Source organism: Crotalus tigris, unplaced genomic scaffold (genome assembly GCF_016545835.1).
Source record: "Crotalus tigris isolate CLP2741 ecotype Arizona unplaced genomic scaffold, ASM1654583v1 scf7180000021321.634910, whole genome shotgun sequence".
Classification (NCBI taxonomy): domain Eukaryota; kingdom Metazoa; phylum Chordata; class Lepidosauria; order Squamata; family Viperidae; genus Crotalus; species Crotalus tigris.
The window spans coordinates 206,029-218,981 of record NW_024098453.1 but is presented as its reverse complement, the minus strand read 5'-3'; the positions used below and the strand labels follow the sequence as shown (position 1 = coordinate 218,981).

The 12,953-nt window shown below is 44.6% G+C and overlaps 1 protein-coding gene across 4 annotated transcripts in view; it reads left to right on the top strand.

The window, feature by feature from the left end:
- The first annotated feature begins 602 nt into the window (after positions 1–602).
- The window catches only part of LOC120320314 (lisH domain-containing protein ARMC9-like), a 139,974-nt gene continuing 127,623 nt past the window's right edge, over positions 603–12,953 (top strand). For all 4 annotated transcript variants that reach the window (XM_039369925.1, XM_039369926.1, XM_039369929.1 and 1 more), the window contains exons 1-2: positions 603–693; positions 12,630–12,703. In XM_039369925.1, the coding sequence (XP_039225859.1) occupies positions 12,653–12,703 (51 nt within the window). In that variant the 5' untranslated portion in view covers positions 603–693; positions 12,630–12,652. The remainder of the gene's footprint in view (positions 694–12,629; positions 12,704–12,953) is intronic.

The window sequence follows — 12,953 nt, the reverse complement described above, 5'->3', positions numbered from 1 at the left end:
CTTCATGACTTGCGGACTTCAACTCCCAGAATTCCTGAGCCAGCATGGGGAAGTATGGCCCCTTCATGAATTGTGGACTTCAACTCCCAGAATTCCTCAGCCAGCATGCCTGGCTGAGGGATTCTGGGAGTTGAAGTCCACAAGTCATAAAAGGGCCACGTTTGAAGACCCCTGCTCTAGCTTAATTTTCTCAATCTTGGTAACTTTAAGAAGAGTGGACCTCAATTCCCAGAATTCCCCAGCCAGCATGGCTGGCTGGGGACTTCTGGGAGTTGAAGTCCACTGTCTTAAATGTCTCCAAGGTTGAGGAACAGTGTGTAGGAACTCTTTGCTTTGTATGGGTTCAGTGGATTGTGGGTCCCAGTTTCCCCTTCCAGAAATGTGGGGGGGGCAACAATCCCATCCACAGGGGATAATGGAAGGAAGGCAGCCAGACTATCTGAAGGGCGCCCGGTTGGGGAGCTAAACGGATCGCTCCAGGCCCGCCTCCCTTCCAGCATCGCTGTTGCTAGGAGACGAGGATTTTTTCCCCCCATCCTGGACCTCCCAAAGTCACCTGACCCGCCACCTCGTCGCCCATTGGCCGCCAGAAGCCACGTGGCCCTGGCTCTGTCGGGCAGCGGCCCAGCCGCCGTTGCTAGGCGACGAGAGCAAGGGAGGCCGCGGCCTACTCGGCCTCATCCGTCGCGGCAGGTAAGGCGGGCGGGGGAGACCGACGATGCCCCCGTCGCCGGGAGGACCCATGGAAGGACCCCCGGCCCGTCGGGAGTGGGCGATGGGAAGCTTTCTCTCCGGTGTCCTAGTCCGGCTTTCCCAAGCTTGGGCGGGCTACAGCTCCCATGCTCCACAGCCATCCCGGGGTTCGCCCTTGGAGTCCAACATCAATTGGGGGGGTGGGGGAGCCGTGCTAATTCCCACAGCGTCAAATCCAGGGAAATCCCCCCCCCGTATCGTGGCTGGGGAGTATGGAAGTTGTAGTCCCATGCCCCTGAAGCTGGGGGTGGGTGGGTGGCTTTGAGTGGCACTCTGCACATGCTCAGGGTAATTGCCTAACAACATATCCTTGGCCAGCCGTGAAGGCCAAATGGCTCCCCGAGCGTCTCTGCCTGGGAAAAGCTTTACCTGTTGAGCCTTTGCCTGTTAAGTGAATCATTGGTTGTTTGGCCCCGTTTTATGACCGTTGTCGCCACGGTTGTTAAGTGAATCACTGCAGTTGATAAGTTAGTAACGTGGCTGTTAAGTGAATCACTGCAGTTGAGAAATTAGTAACGTGGCTGTTAAGTGAATCACTGCAGTTGATGTTAGTAATTTGGCTGTTAAGTGAATCACTGCAGTTGATAAGTTAGTAACGTGGTTGTTAAGTGAATCACTGCAGTTGATAAGATAGTAACGTGGTTGTTAAGTGAATCACTGCAGTTGATAAGTTAATAATGTGGCTTTTAAGTGAATCACTGCAGTTGGTAATTTAGTAACATTAAGTGAATCACTGCAGTTGATAAGTTAGTAACATGGCTGTTAAGTGAATCACTGCAGTTGATAAGTTAGTAACGTGGTTGTTAAGTGAATCACTGCAGTTGATAAGTTAGTAATGTGGTTGTTAAGCGAATCACTGCAGTTGATAAGTTAGTAACGTGGTTGTTAAGTGAATCACTGCAGTTGATAAGTTAGTAATGTGGTTGTTAAGCGAATCACTGCAGTTGATAAGTTAGTAACGTGGTTAAGTGAATCTGGCCTCCCCCCTTGATTTTGCTGGTCCAAAGGTCGCAAAAGGGGGTCACATGACCTTGGGACAAAGTAACGGTCATAAATTGGAATCGCTTTTGAATTTTGAGCACATGATTACAGAGGTCCTAAGTGTGAAAAACCGTCCTAAGTCCCTATTTTCAGCACCCTTGTAACTTTGAACCATCACTAAATGAACTGCCGTAAGTCGAGGACCCACCTGTAGTTTTGCAGCGCTTGGCATTTAAAATGAAAGGCTTTGGAATTGGAATCCAGACAGAGTTTGTTAAGAGTTCAGGAAAATATATATATATTTTCTTGATTAAAAAAATGCACAGAATTTTTTTAAAAAAATCAGCCCTACCAGGAGGGAAGCCCTTGTTTTTTAAAAATTACTTTGAAATTACTATTTCTATACTGCTGCTATTTATAAGTGACTATTTCACAAATGAACAAGGAAATAATTAGCATGTTAAAGAGTCTTTCTTGATCTTTCTTTTTTTTTTTCTAAGAATATTCTGGTAATTAGAATAGTTTAGATGGGCTGTACTTTTGCAGCGTGGCACTGCCATCGCTATGTTTGCTTAATGTATTAAACCATAGTTTACTTAATTATGATTTATTCAGCCTAATTTGTTCAGCCATACGGTACATTAAAATGTTAAGCAGTTTATATTGTTAGAAGTAAATCTTCATCCTGGTTCATCCAAGCGGGAATAAATAGGCAACATGGAGACTGCTTTGGGAAGAAGGTTACAGTTTATTGCAGAAGCAGAAAGATGGTCCTTGCGGGAAGGAGCAGAGAGGAAAAAGAGAGAGATTGAGCACATGGCTAGTAGGTTTTATACCCCCTCTAGCCTTGTTTGGAATGGTTTCCTGTTCCTGTGGCATAAACCTTGAGGATATTTCTGAGTGTTTTTCTAGGATTTGATATCTGTGGTTTAATCCTATTATCATATCCTGCTTCCCAGGTGATGGGGCTAATGACTCCTAGAGTTTGGGGGGGGTATGCAGATCTTCTCTTTTGTCTTCTTGATTGCTCTGGCTCCAACTTTCTGATGGTTTTACATCTGCATTTGTATGGGGTTAAAGTCTTGCTTGGGGCAGAGAGATAGATTTGGGGCCAGGTTTGGTTTTAAAAAGTCCTTTTGAGGAAAAATATATTTTTCTGCCCTTTTTAATATTTCTTTCTCTGGGCTAACTTCCCTCAATATGTTAGCCAAATGTACAGACTCAGATGTCGTAGTTGGAAACCATGGTTTAGAACTTTGGATAATTTGTGAACCAAACTGACAGGCATGTTAAAAACAAGCTTGAATGCAAACCCTGGATCCAGCGAATTTCCTTTATTTGAGTTTGCTGTGTTAGCTGACTGGATACTGGCTATACTAGGATAATTTCCAGCCAACTGATTTGGAAACCTGCTTAAAACATCTGATGTCTTTGCATAGTGAGCTACTGAAATTATTTTATGGGAGCCTTGTGTTGTTACGTTTCTCACTGTTGAAGCTGTTGTCCCTTTATTTATTTATTCAATTTCTATAGCCACCGTTCTCTGTCAGATGACCTTGGGTGGCTTATAATTCCAATATTATAAAACAGTTAAAGCAATTAGTAAAAATAAAAAAAATATATCATGTATATACACACTGTACAGCAGCCGAGATAGTTAGCTAAGAAACTGGGCCCTTAGTATATATTTGAGTCCCAGGCTTGTTGCACAGTTGTTACATAATATGCACAACTTTCAGAGTTTAATCAAGTTAAATAATCTGGGCTCAGTTTGTGTACGTAGGGAGCCTGCCTGTTAAGTCATAGAAGTGTGTTATGGAAGCATAGCTGGGGTTTTTGTTTGTTTCAAATTATCATTTGGACGTGTTGCTCTTATTTAAATTTTATATACCGTGTTACATTGCGATATTGTATTTCTACACCACCCAGAGTCCCTCTGTGGGAGAGGGGCAATTTCTAAAGTTGATAAGTAAATTACAGGTAGTCCTGGATTTATGGCCACAATTGAGCCCAGCATTTCTGGTGTTAACTGAGACATTTGTTAAGTGAATTTTGCCCCATATGTGTGTGTGTGTGTGTGTGTGTGTGTGTGTGTGCACGCGTGCATGTGTGTGTGTGTGTGTGTGTTTTGTTTTCTGAGGTTTTCGCGGGTGTTTGTATGTAGGTCTTTGGTTGTTCGGGTTTTCTCCCGCGTAAAATTGGAAGTGTCTTGGCGACGTTTCGACGAAGTCCCATTCGTCATCTTCAGGCTGGTGCTTTCAGCTTCAAGCTATATATATGTATGTATATATGTGTATGTATATGTGTATATATGTATGTGTGTATGTGTGTATATGTGTGTGTGTATTTGTGTGTGTGTATGTGAGTATGTGTATGTATATACCAAATGTTAAAATTTTGATCATATGACATCAGGAATGCTACAATAGTAAGTGTGAAAAACAGTTATAAGTCACTTTTTTCAATGCTTTTGTAACTCTGTGTGTGTGTGTGTGTGTGTGTGTGTGTGTATGTATGTATATATGTAGGTCTTTGGTTGTTCGGGTTTTCTCCCGCGTAAAATTGGAGGTGTCTTGGCGACGTTTCGGCGAAGTCCCATTCGTCATCTTCAGGCTGGTGTTTTCAGCTTCGTGCTTCGAGGAGCAATGTGTGGTCTTAGCTGTTTCTTCCTCTTAACTGCCAGTGGGGGTATGAACTGATTGGGTGGGGGCTTGGCTGTGTTCTGATTGGGTGGAGGTGTGTTCTGATTGGTTAGGGGCTTGGCTGTGCTCTGATTCGCTGGGGGGTTGGCTGTGCTCTGATTGGCTGGGGGAGTGTTCTGTTTGGTTGTGCTCAGGTTAGTCTGGGTTGCAGGGGGGTTTAAGATGTTGGGCTGCCTTGCTATTTTTTGGCTTCGCGTTCATGGTCGTGCCTCATCTTCATGGAGGGTGTCAGTTTGCTTCATGTATGTATTGGAGGGGTTTAAAGTGGCTAATGATGCAGCTGTGGTCTGGCTTCTGGTTTGTGATCGTGCCTCATCATCGGTGTGGCTTTGGGTTATATATGTATGTATATATATTATACATGTATGTATGTGTATGTATGTATATGTATGTATGTGTATGTATGTATGTATGTATGTATATGTATGTACGTTAGGCAGCATCAGCACCAGATGGATCCGTAGCTGGCTGACCGGCCGTACTCAGTGTGGGGTTCTCAATGGAACCGCATCTCCATGGAGGGAAGTGTGTAGTGGGGTGCCCCAGGGCTCTGTTCTGGGCCCAGGGCTTCAACATCTTCATCAACGATTTGGACGAGGGGATAGATGGGAAAATCATCAGATTTGCAGATGACACCAAGCTGGCAGGAATAGCCAACACTAGTCCAGAAGTTACAGCTCCTTCCATTGATTTTGGTTGACAGGAGCCGGTTCAGAAGCTCACCAGTGGCGATCACATGCAGCCATCCTAAATAGATGCCAGTTACCAGATACCCAAATTTGGATCATGACCTTGGGTATGCTGCAACGGTCACCCATGTGATGACCAGGGTCCTTTTTTCAATCCCCTTGAAATTTTAAATCAGGGGTCTTCCAAGTTGGCCCTTGTATGTCTTGTGGACTTCAACTCCCAGAAATCCTCAGCCAGCCTCCATTTTGTATGTTAGATTTAAGACAGGGGTCTTCAAACTTGGCCCTTTTGACTTGTGGACTTAACTCCCAGAATTCCTTAGCCAGGCACACGTGCCTGGCTGAGGAATTCTGGGAGTTGAAGTCCACAAGTCATAAAAGGGCCAACTTAAAAGACCCCTGCTTTAAATGGTCACCAAACAGTTGTAAGTTGAGGATTTTGATGGAGGAAGGAAAAAGAGAGAAGTAAAATAAAGCCGGATAACACATTCCTCAGAACTGTGGAAATAATCAGAATTAAGGTACAGTTGAGCCCTTGTTAACACTTTTGACTAATGGGACTGTAGAGTTTTATTTCATTGTATAATTAAGGAAAGATATCCGTGAGCTTTGTTTGATTCATGGTGATCCCTAGGCACATCCACACATTTTTCTTGGCAAAAATGTGAAACTGCCACGCTGTTGCCTTCGCCTTGGATTATTATTATTTTTTTTACCTTCACTGTTTAGCTTATATGTGTTATATTTTTCAGCGGTGGTCCCATTAATAATACCCTTCCAGGATCTCTTCCCTGATTAACTTACTCTGAGAAAGGTTGATTATTTTAATCATACGTTACATAATTTAGGGAAGGGTGGAAAAAACGCTCTTTAAGTCACCTTTTTTCAGGGTCGTTTAAATGAACTGTTGCCAGTTGAAGACTACCTGGATGAAGTCTTATTTTGATCCCCAGAAAGCCTAAAAGGCATTTAAACCTGGTTTGATGTGGTGGTTGAAGGCGCCGGGCAACATACCAGGTGATGGTGAGTTCAAATCCTGCTTTAGGCACGAAAAGCAACTGGGTGACTTTGGCACAATCGTAGTCTTTCAAGTCTCATAAGGTTTGGGCAACGAGCTGGTCAGTGAATATCTGTTGCAACTGATGGATTGACATTTGGTTGATCTGTGAAAAAAAAAGTGGTACTTGCATTTGTGGGGAAAAAATGCTAGTAAGAAAAGAAAAAATAAACAAATAAAGCTTCTGGTCCTCAGAACTGTGTTTGGAAATAATCAGAATCAAGGTACAGTTGAGTCCTTTTTCACCCTTTTGATTAATGGGACTGTAGAGAGTTATTTTATAATAATAATAATAATAATGATGATGATGACGACTCGATAGGTAGACAAAATGTGAAATCCAGTCTGAACATCTGGCTGACTGTGCAATGATTCATAATAATAATAATAAAAACAAAATGCAAAGACCTACAAATAGAAATAGAAAGACTGGGGCAAAGGCAAGCAAGGGTAGTACCAATAGTCATAGGCGCCTTGGGTGCAATCCCAAAACAACTGGAGCACCACTTGAACACCATTGGCATTGACAAATTCGCTATTAGTCAATTGCAAAAGGCGGCCTTGCTAGGAACTGCTTCCATCCTGCGACGATACCTGTAATACCATCAAACATCCACATCTGCCTATCCCAGGTCCTTGGGAAGGACTCAATAGGTAGACAAAAAGGCCAAATCCAGTCTGAACATCTGGCTGACTGTGCGATGATCAATAATGATAAAGTTGGAAGGGACCTTGGAGGTCATCTAGTCTAACCTCCTGCTCAGGCAAGAGACCCTATACCATTTCGGACAAATGGCTGTCCAGTCTCTTCTTAAAAACTTCCAGTGTTGGAGCATTCACCGCTTCTGGAGGCAGGTTGTTCCACTGGTTAATTGTTCTCACTGTCAGGAAGTTTCTCCTTAATTCCAGGTTGCTTCTCTCCTTGATGAGTTTCCATCCGTTGCTTATTGAATTGATAAATATGGATTACAGTATTACAGTTCCTGTATTAGAAAAAATGATACTTGTTGTACGGTTTTGGAGTTCATGTATCATGGCAGTGTAATTTGCCCTTGCTATTTTCTGGGATAACAGCATAACAAGAGTTGGAAGGGACCTTGGAGGTCATCTAGTCTAACCCCCTGCTCAAGTAGGAAACCTTATACCATTTGAGACAAATGGCTTTCCAATCCCTTCTTAAAAGCCTTCAGTGATGGAGCACCCGCAATCTCTGGAGGCAAGCAGTTCCACTGGTTAATTGTCCTCCCTGTCAGGAAATTCCTCCTTAGTTCCAGGTTGCTTCTCTCTTGGGTTAGTTCCCATCTGCTGCTTCGTGTTCTGCCTTCAGGGGCTTTGGAGAAGAGCTTGACTCCCTCTTCTTTGGGGCAGCCCCTGAGATATTGGAAGGCTGCTATCATGTCCCCCCTCGTCCTTCTCTTCATTAAACTAGAGTCATACCCAATTCCAGCAGCCGTTCCTTATATGTTTTAGCCTCCAGCCCCCTGATCATCTTTGTTGCTCTTTCTAGAGTCTCAACATCTTTTTTACATCGTGGTGACCAAAACTTCATTGAACTAGAGATACCCAATTCCTGTGACCGCCCTTCATATGTTTTAGCCTCCAGGCCCCCAATCATCATTGTTGCTCTTCTCTGCACTCTTTCCAGAGTCTCCGCATCTTTTTAATATCGTGGTGACCAAAACTGAAGTTGATGTTTTTCAACTTCTCAATTTTTGGGGATGGTGTCTCGTTCCAGGAGGAAGCAGGACTGACCTGCCCTAACTTTTAAATCGGCCAGTACTTATTAGCTCAATGCTGTCACCTGCTGACCTTTAAAGAGGAATTAGGAAGGAGTGACCTAGAACAGTGATGGCGAACCTTTTAGAGACCGAGTGCCCAAACTGCAACCCAAAACCCACGTATTTACTGCTGGGTGCCAGAGGGGCATGGCCCACAGGGTGGGCGTGGCTGTGGTGGTCATGGCAGACTGGGTGGGTGAGGTCAAGGTGGGCGTAGTCACCTCGATGTTGCTCGTGGGGAGGGACGCCTGTGGGGGCCGGGCAGGGTTGGGGGAGATCCAGGGGGTCTCTGGCAGGTGGGGCGGTGGGCACAAGGCTCGTCCTGCGGGGTGAGGCGAGGCAAGGTGAGGCAGGGCGGGGGTGCCATTGTTGCATGGCAAGGCGAGGCAGGGGCCGGGGCCGCTGCTGCCTGACACCATCGGCCCCCACACGCAGGCCAGCGAGCGCATGGGGGCCGACAGTGTCCATCAGCAGCTACAGCCTGCCGGCCTCTCGACCGGCGCAATCTGGGGCTCTGCAGCCCATCGCCGGCAGTTCAGAGAAGCCGCCTCTGAGCTGGACAGACGGCCGACAGCTGAGGAGGCGATGCAGTGGGTCGGGAAAAGGAGAGCATGTGAGGCCAGGAGGGATGGGACGGGGGGAAGGAAACCAGCCATGTTGGGATGCATCCGGCCACGTGGGACCTTGGCGAGTTAGCGGGCAGCTGTTGAAGAGGGAGAGTTGCCATCTCCAGGCGTGATGCGCGTGCCCACAGAGAGGGCTCTGAGTGCCGCCTCTGGCACACGTGCCATAGGTTCGCCACCACTGACCTAGAAGAGAGGCAAGGAAATGAACAGTCCTCGAGTGGTTTCTAGAATAAGCATAGAAGAAGAATATAGATTTTCCTGCTTGAGCAGGGGGTTGGACTAGAAGACCTCCAAGGTCCCTTCCAACTCCTATTCTATTCTGTTCTATTCTGCTCTATTCTATTCTTTTTTTTAAACAAGTTTTATTAGCTTTTTCATTTTACAAACCAGTGCTTAAGAATCACTGTGGTGGCAGTGATTGTCCAAATAAAAAATCATACTCGTAAAGATCAAATTAAATCATTTTTTTTAAAAAATGCACCCCTCTCTATTCCGTCTAGTAGTATATTATATTCAAGTTAATATATTTCAGTACAACTAAGTCAGTCAAAACAGTCATCAATAAGATTTCATCTAAATAAATCCAAATCCTATATTAAGCTTTACTATTTCAATTGCTATATTCCATATTGGTAACATAAATACATAATTAACACTTCAAATGTCTCTCCATACCTTTTCTATTCTATGCTATGCCATGCTATGCTATGCTATTTTATTTCCAATTATTCTATTCTATTCTATTCTATTCTATTCTATTCTATTCTATTCTATTCTATTCTATTCTATTCTATTCTATTCTATTCTATTCTATTCTATTTCCAATATCTATTCTGTTCTGTTTTGTTCTATTCTATTCCATATCCAATATCTATTCTATTCTATATCCAATATATATTCTATATCCAATATCTATTCTATTCTATATCCAATATCTATTCTATGTCCAATATCTATTCTATTCTATATCCAATATCTATTCTATGTCCAATATCTATTCTATTCTATATCTATATCCAATATCTATATTCTATTCTATATCCATATTCTATTCTATTCTATATCCAATATCTATTCTATTCTATATCCAATATCTATTCTATATCCAATATCTATTCTATTCTATATATATCTATTCTATATCCAATATCTATTCTATATCCAATATCTATTCTATTCTATATCCAATATCTATTCTATATCCAATATCTATTCTATTCTATATCCAATATCTATTCTATATCCAATATCTATTTGATTCGATTCGATTCCAATTTCTAACAGTCACCACACAATCTTCTCTTCCATACCTTGTAAGAAAACTGAGAACAGGAATAGAATGCTTCGTGATGACAGAGCTTGCAGTTAATCTGTCATCAGGTCCAAAAAAAGCTTTCAGGTCATCTCCAAGAGGAGAAAACCTCTAGCTGCGTATAGTGCCTGAAACTGTTTTTCGAAATCTGCAGCTTTTCCCACGACAGTTGAAACCGCTGGCCTTTCCAAATGGGAGCTGGACTTCCCCATTGTGGAGAAAGTGGGCCGGCCTCCAGCTTTCAAGCCATCCCGGAGCAGGAGAGGGAAGGACTTAACAGCCACCAATGGAGCCCGACTTTTCCGTTGCAAAGTGAGGCCGTTGCTAAGCGAGCTTTGCCCCATTTTGCAACCTTCCTGCGGCTGTTAAGTTGGTCACACGGTTGTTAAGTGAAGCCGGCTTCCCCCATTGGAGTTGGCTTGTCCGAAGGTCGCAAAAGGGGATCCCACGCTCCTGGGACACTGTAACCGTCATATGTCTGAGTCGGTTGCCTAGCGTCCCACTTTTGATCACGTGACCACAAGGACGCTGCAAGGATCGTAAGTAAGAAACGGTCGTCAGTCCCTTTCTTCAGGGCCGTTGTAACTTCGAACAGCCATTAAACAAACCGTTGTAAGTTGAGGACTGCCTGTACTGTTAAGAATTTAAAATAGTGCAGAATGTTAGAATAGAAGAGAGCTGGAAGGGACCTTGGAGGTCTTCTAGTCCAGCCCCCTGCTCAAGCAGGAGAATCTATAGGGTTTCCTGCCTGAGCAGGGGGTTGGACTAGATGGCCTCCAAGGTACCTTCCAACTTTATTATTATGATAGATAGATAGATAGATAGATAGATAGATAGATAGATAGATAGATAGTTGTTTTCTGAGGTTTTTGCAGGTGTTTCTATGTAGGTTTTTGGTTATTTTGATCCTAGAAGCAAGAAGCCAAAAACACCAGCCTGAAGATGACGAATGGGACTTTGTTGAAACGTCGCCAAGACACTTCCAATTTGACGTGGGAGAAAACCCGAATAACCAAAGACTTATATATATAGATAGATAGATAGATAGATAGATAGATAGATAGAGAGAGAGAGGGAGGTAGATAGAGATAGATGATAGATAGATGATAGATAGATGATAGATAGAGAGATAGAGAGATAGATAGATAGATGATAGAGATAGATAAATAGATAGATAGATAGATAGATAGATAGATAGATAGATAGATAGATAGATAGATGATAGATAGAGACAGAGAAACAGAGGTATATAGAGATAGATGATAGATAGATAGACCAGCGATTCTCACCCTGTGGGTCGCGACCCCTTTAGGGGTCGAATGACCCTGTCACAGGGGTCACCTAAGACCATCGGAAAACACATATTTCCGATGGTCTTAGCAACCACTCCTCTATCCATCTCCGCATGGCTTTGAGCTGGGGGCCATTGCGGCGCCGAATTTGTTTCCGTCGAGCATCTCCTAAGGGAGGCCGCGCTGCTTCACGGCCCTTTCCGCGGAGGAGGCTGAACTAAGCTCTGCTGGCGCTGGCGCCCTCTTGGCGCTCTCTCCCTCTCCCTCTCTCCCTCCCTCCCTCCTTTTCTCTCTCCCTCTCCCCACCTGGGCGCTTCTCCAACCAGGCTGGGCAGAGCTGGTGGAGGGGCCTTCCTGCCCCCCCTCCCCGGCCAGCTGGAGCCAGGCAGGCCGGCGACCTTCGGAAGTGAGGCAAGGACAGGCGAGGCACGCTGAGCCCCGGGCGTGGCGGGTGAGTGGGCAGCGTCAGTGTGTGCTTTGAGAGCCCTTAGGGTTGGAGGTCACCACAACATGAGGAACTGTATTGAAGGGTCGCGGCATTAGGAAGGTTGAGAACCACTGTCCTACATCATCTATCATGGTCACTGCAAATAGGTTCAGGATTGTCCCTATCGCATGGAACTGATCAAATCCCATTGGTTTTTCCAAGAGGTAGAGAAAGCTTTAACATTGTGTGTGTGTGTGTGTGTGTGTGTGTGTATTTTCTATCCAGTGTTGTTTCCCTCCCTCCCTTCCTTTTTTTCTTTCCTTCCTTCCTTCCTTCTCTGGTGGCACAGTGGTTAGAGTGCAGTATTGCAGGCAAACTCTGCCCACAGTCAGGAGTTCGATCCTGACCCGCTGACTCTGCTGACTCTGTAAACCGCTCAGAGAGGGCTGTAAAGCATTGTGAAGCGGTGTATAAGTCTAAGTGCTATTGCCCTTCCTTCCCTCCCTCCCTCCCTCCCTCCCTTCCTTCCTTCCTTCCTTCCTTCCTTCCTTCTCTGGTGGCGCAGTGGTTAGAATGCAGTATTGCAGGCAAACTCTGCCCACAGTCAGGAGTTCGATCCTGACCGGCTCAAAGTTGACTCAGCCTTCCATCCTTCCGAGGTCGGTAAAATGAGGACCCAGATTGTCGGGGTATGTGTGTCTGTGTAAGATGCTGATATTTGTAAACTGCTTAAAGAGGGCAGTAAAGCACTGTGAAGCGGTATATAAGTCTAAATGCTATTGCTATGGGTGTTTAGAACAGCATAAAAAAATGGGGGACAGATTGTGTCTGGGGCCTCCCCCTCTCTCGAGTGGAAAACGTTTCCCGCTGCAGTCTGCAGCCTGTCCAGTCCCCACTTACAAATCATCTGATTCAGAGATGAAAAATAGGTGAACGATGGTCTTGAGATACGTATTGCAAAAGCCTTGTCTAAGCGGCAGGTTTGCTAATCCATATTCAAATTACATTGCAGGTTATCCTGGTGGACATTTGACGATGGGTGACGTACTTGCTTACGAAGCAGAGCTGCTTGGAATGGTGAAAGAGGCAAGTTTTTCTGAATTTTCACCACCTCAAAAGCCCAAAAGGTTCACCATCCCTGGGATGGAAGCTGGTGCCGATGGAAGCTTTGTGTCCTGGTTCCGACCGATGAAACTCTTCAAAGAACTTTGAGGCATTGTTTACCTTAAAGAATCTTTATTCGAGTAGCGTAGCATCAGCACGTACGTAGACAAAGCCAAAATCTGAATTCCCCTCCCCTGAGCACATAGTATCAAAGCACAATTCCCTCCTCCAA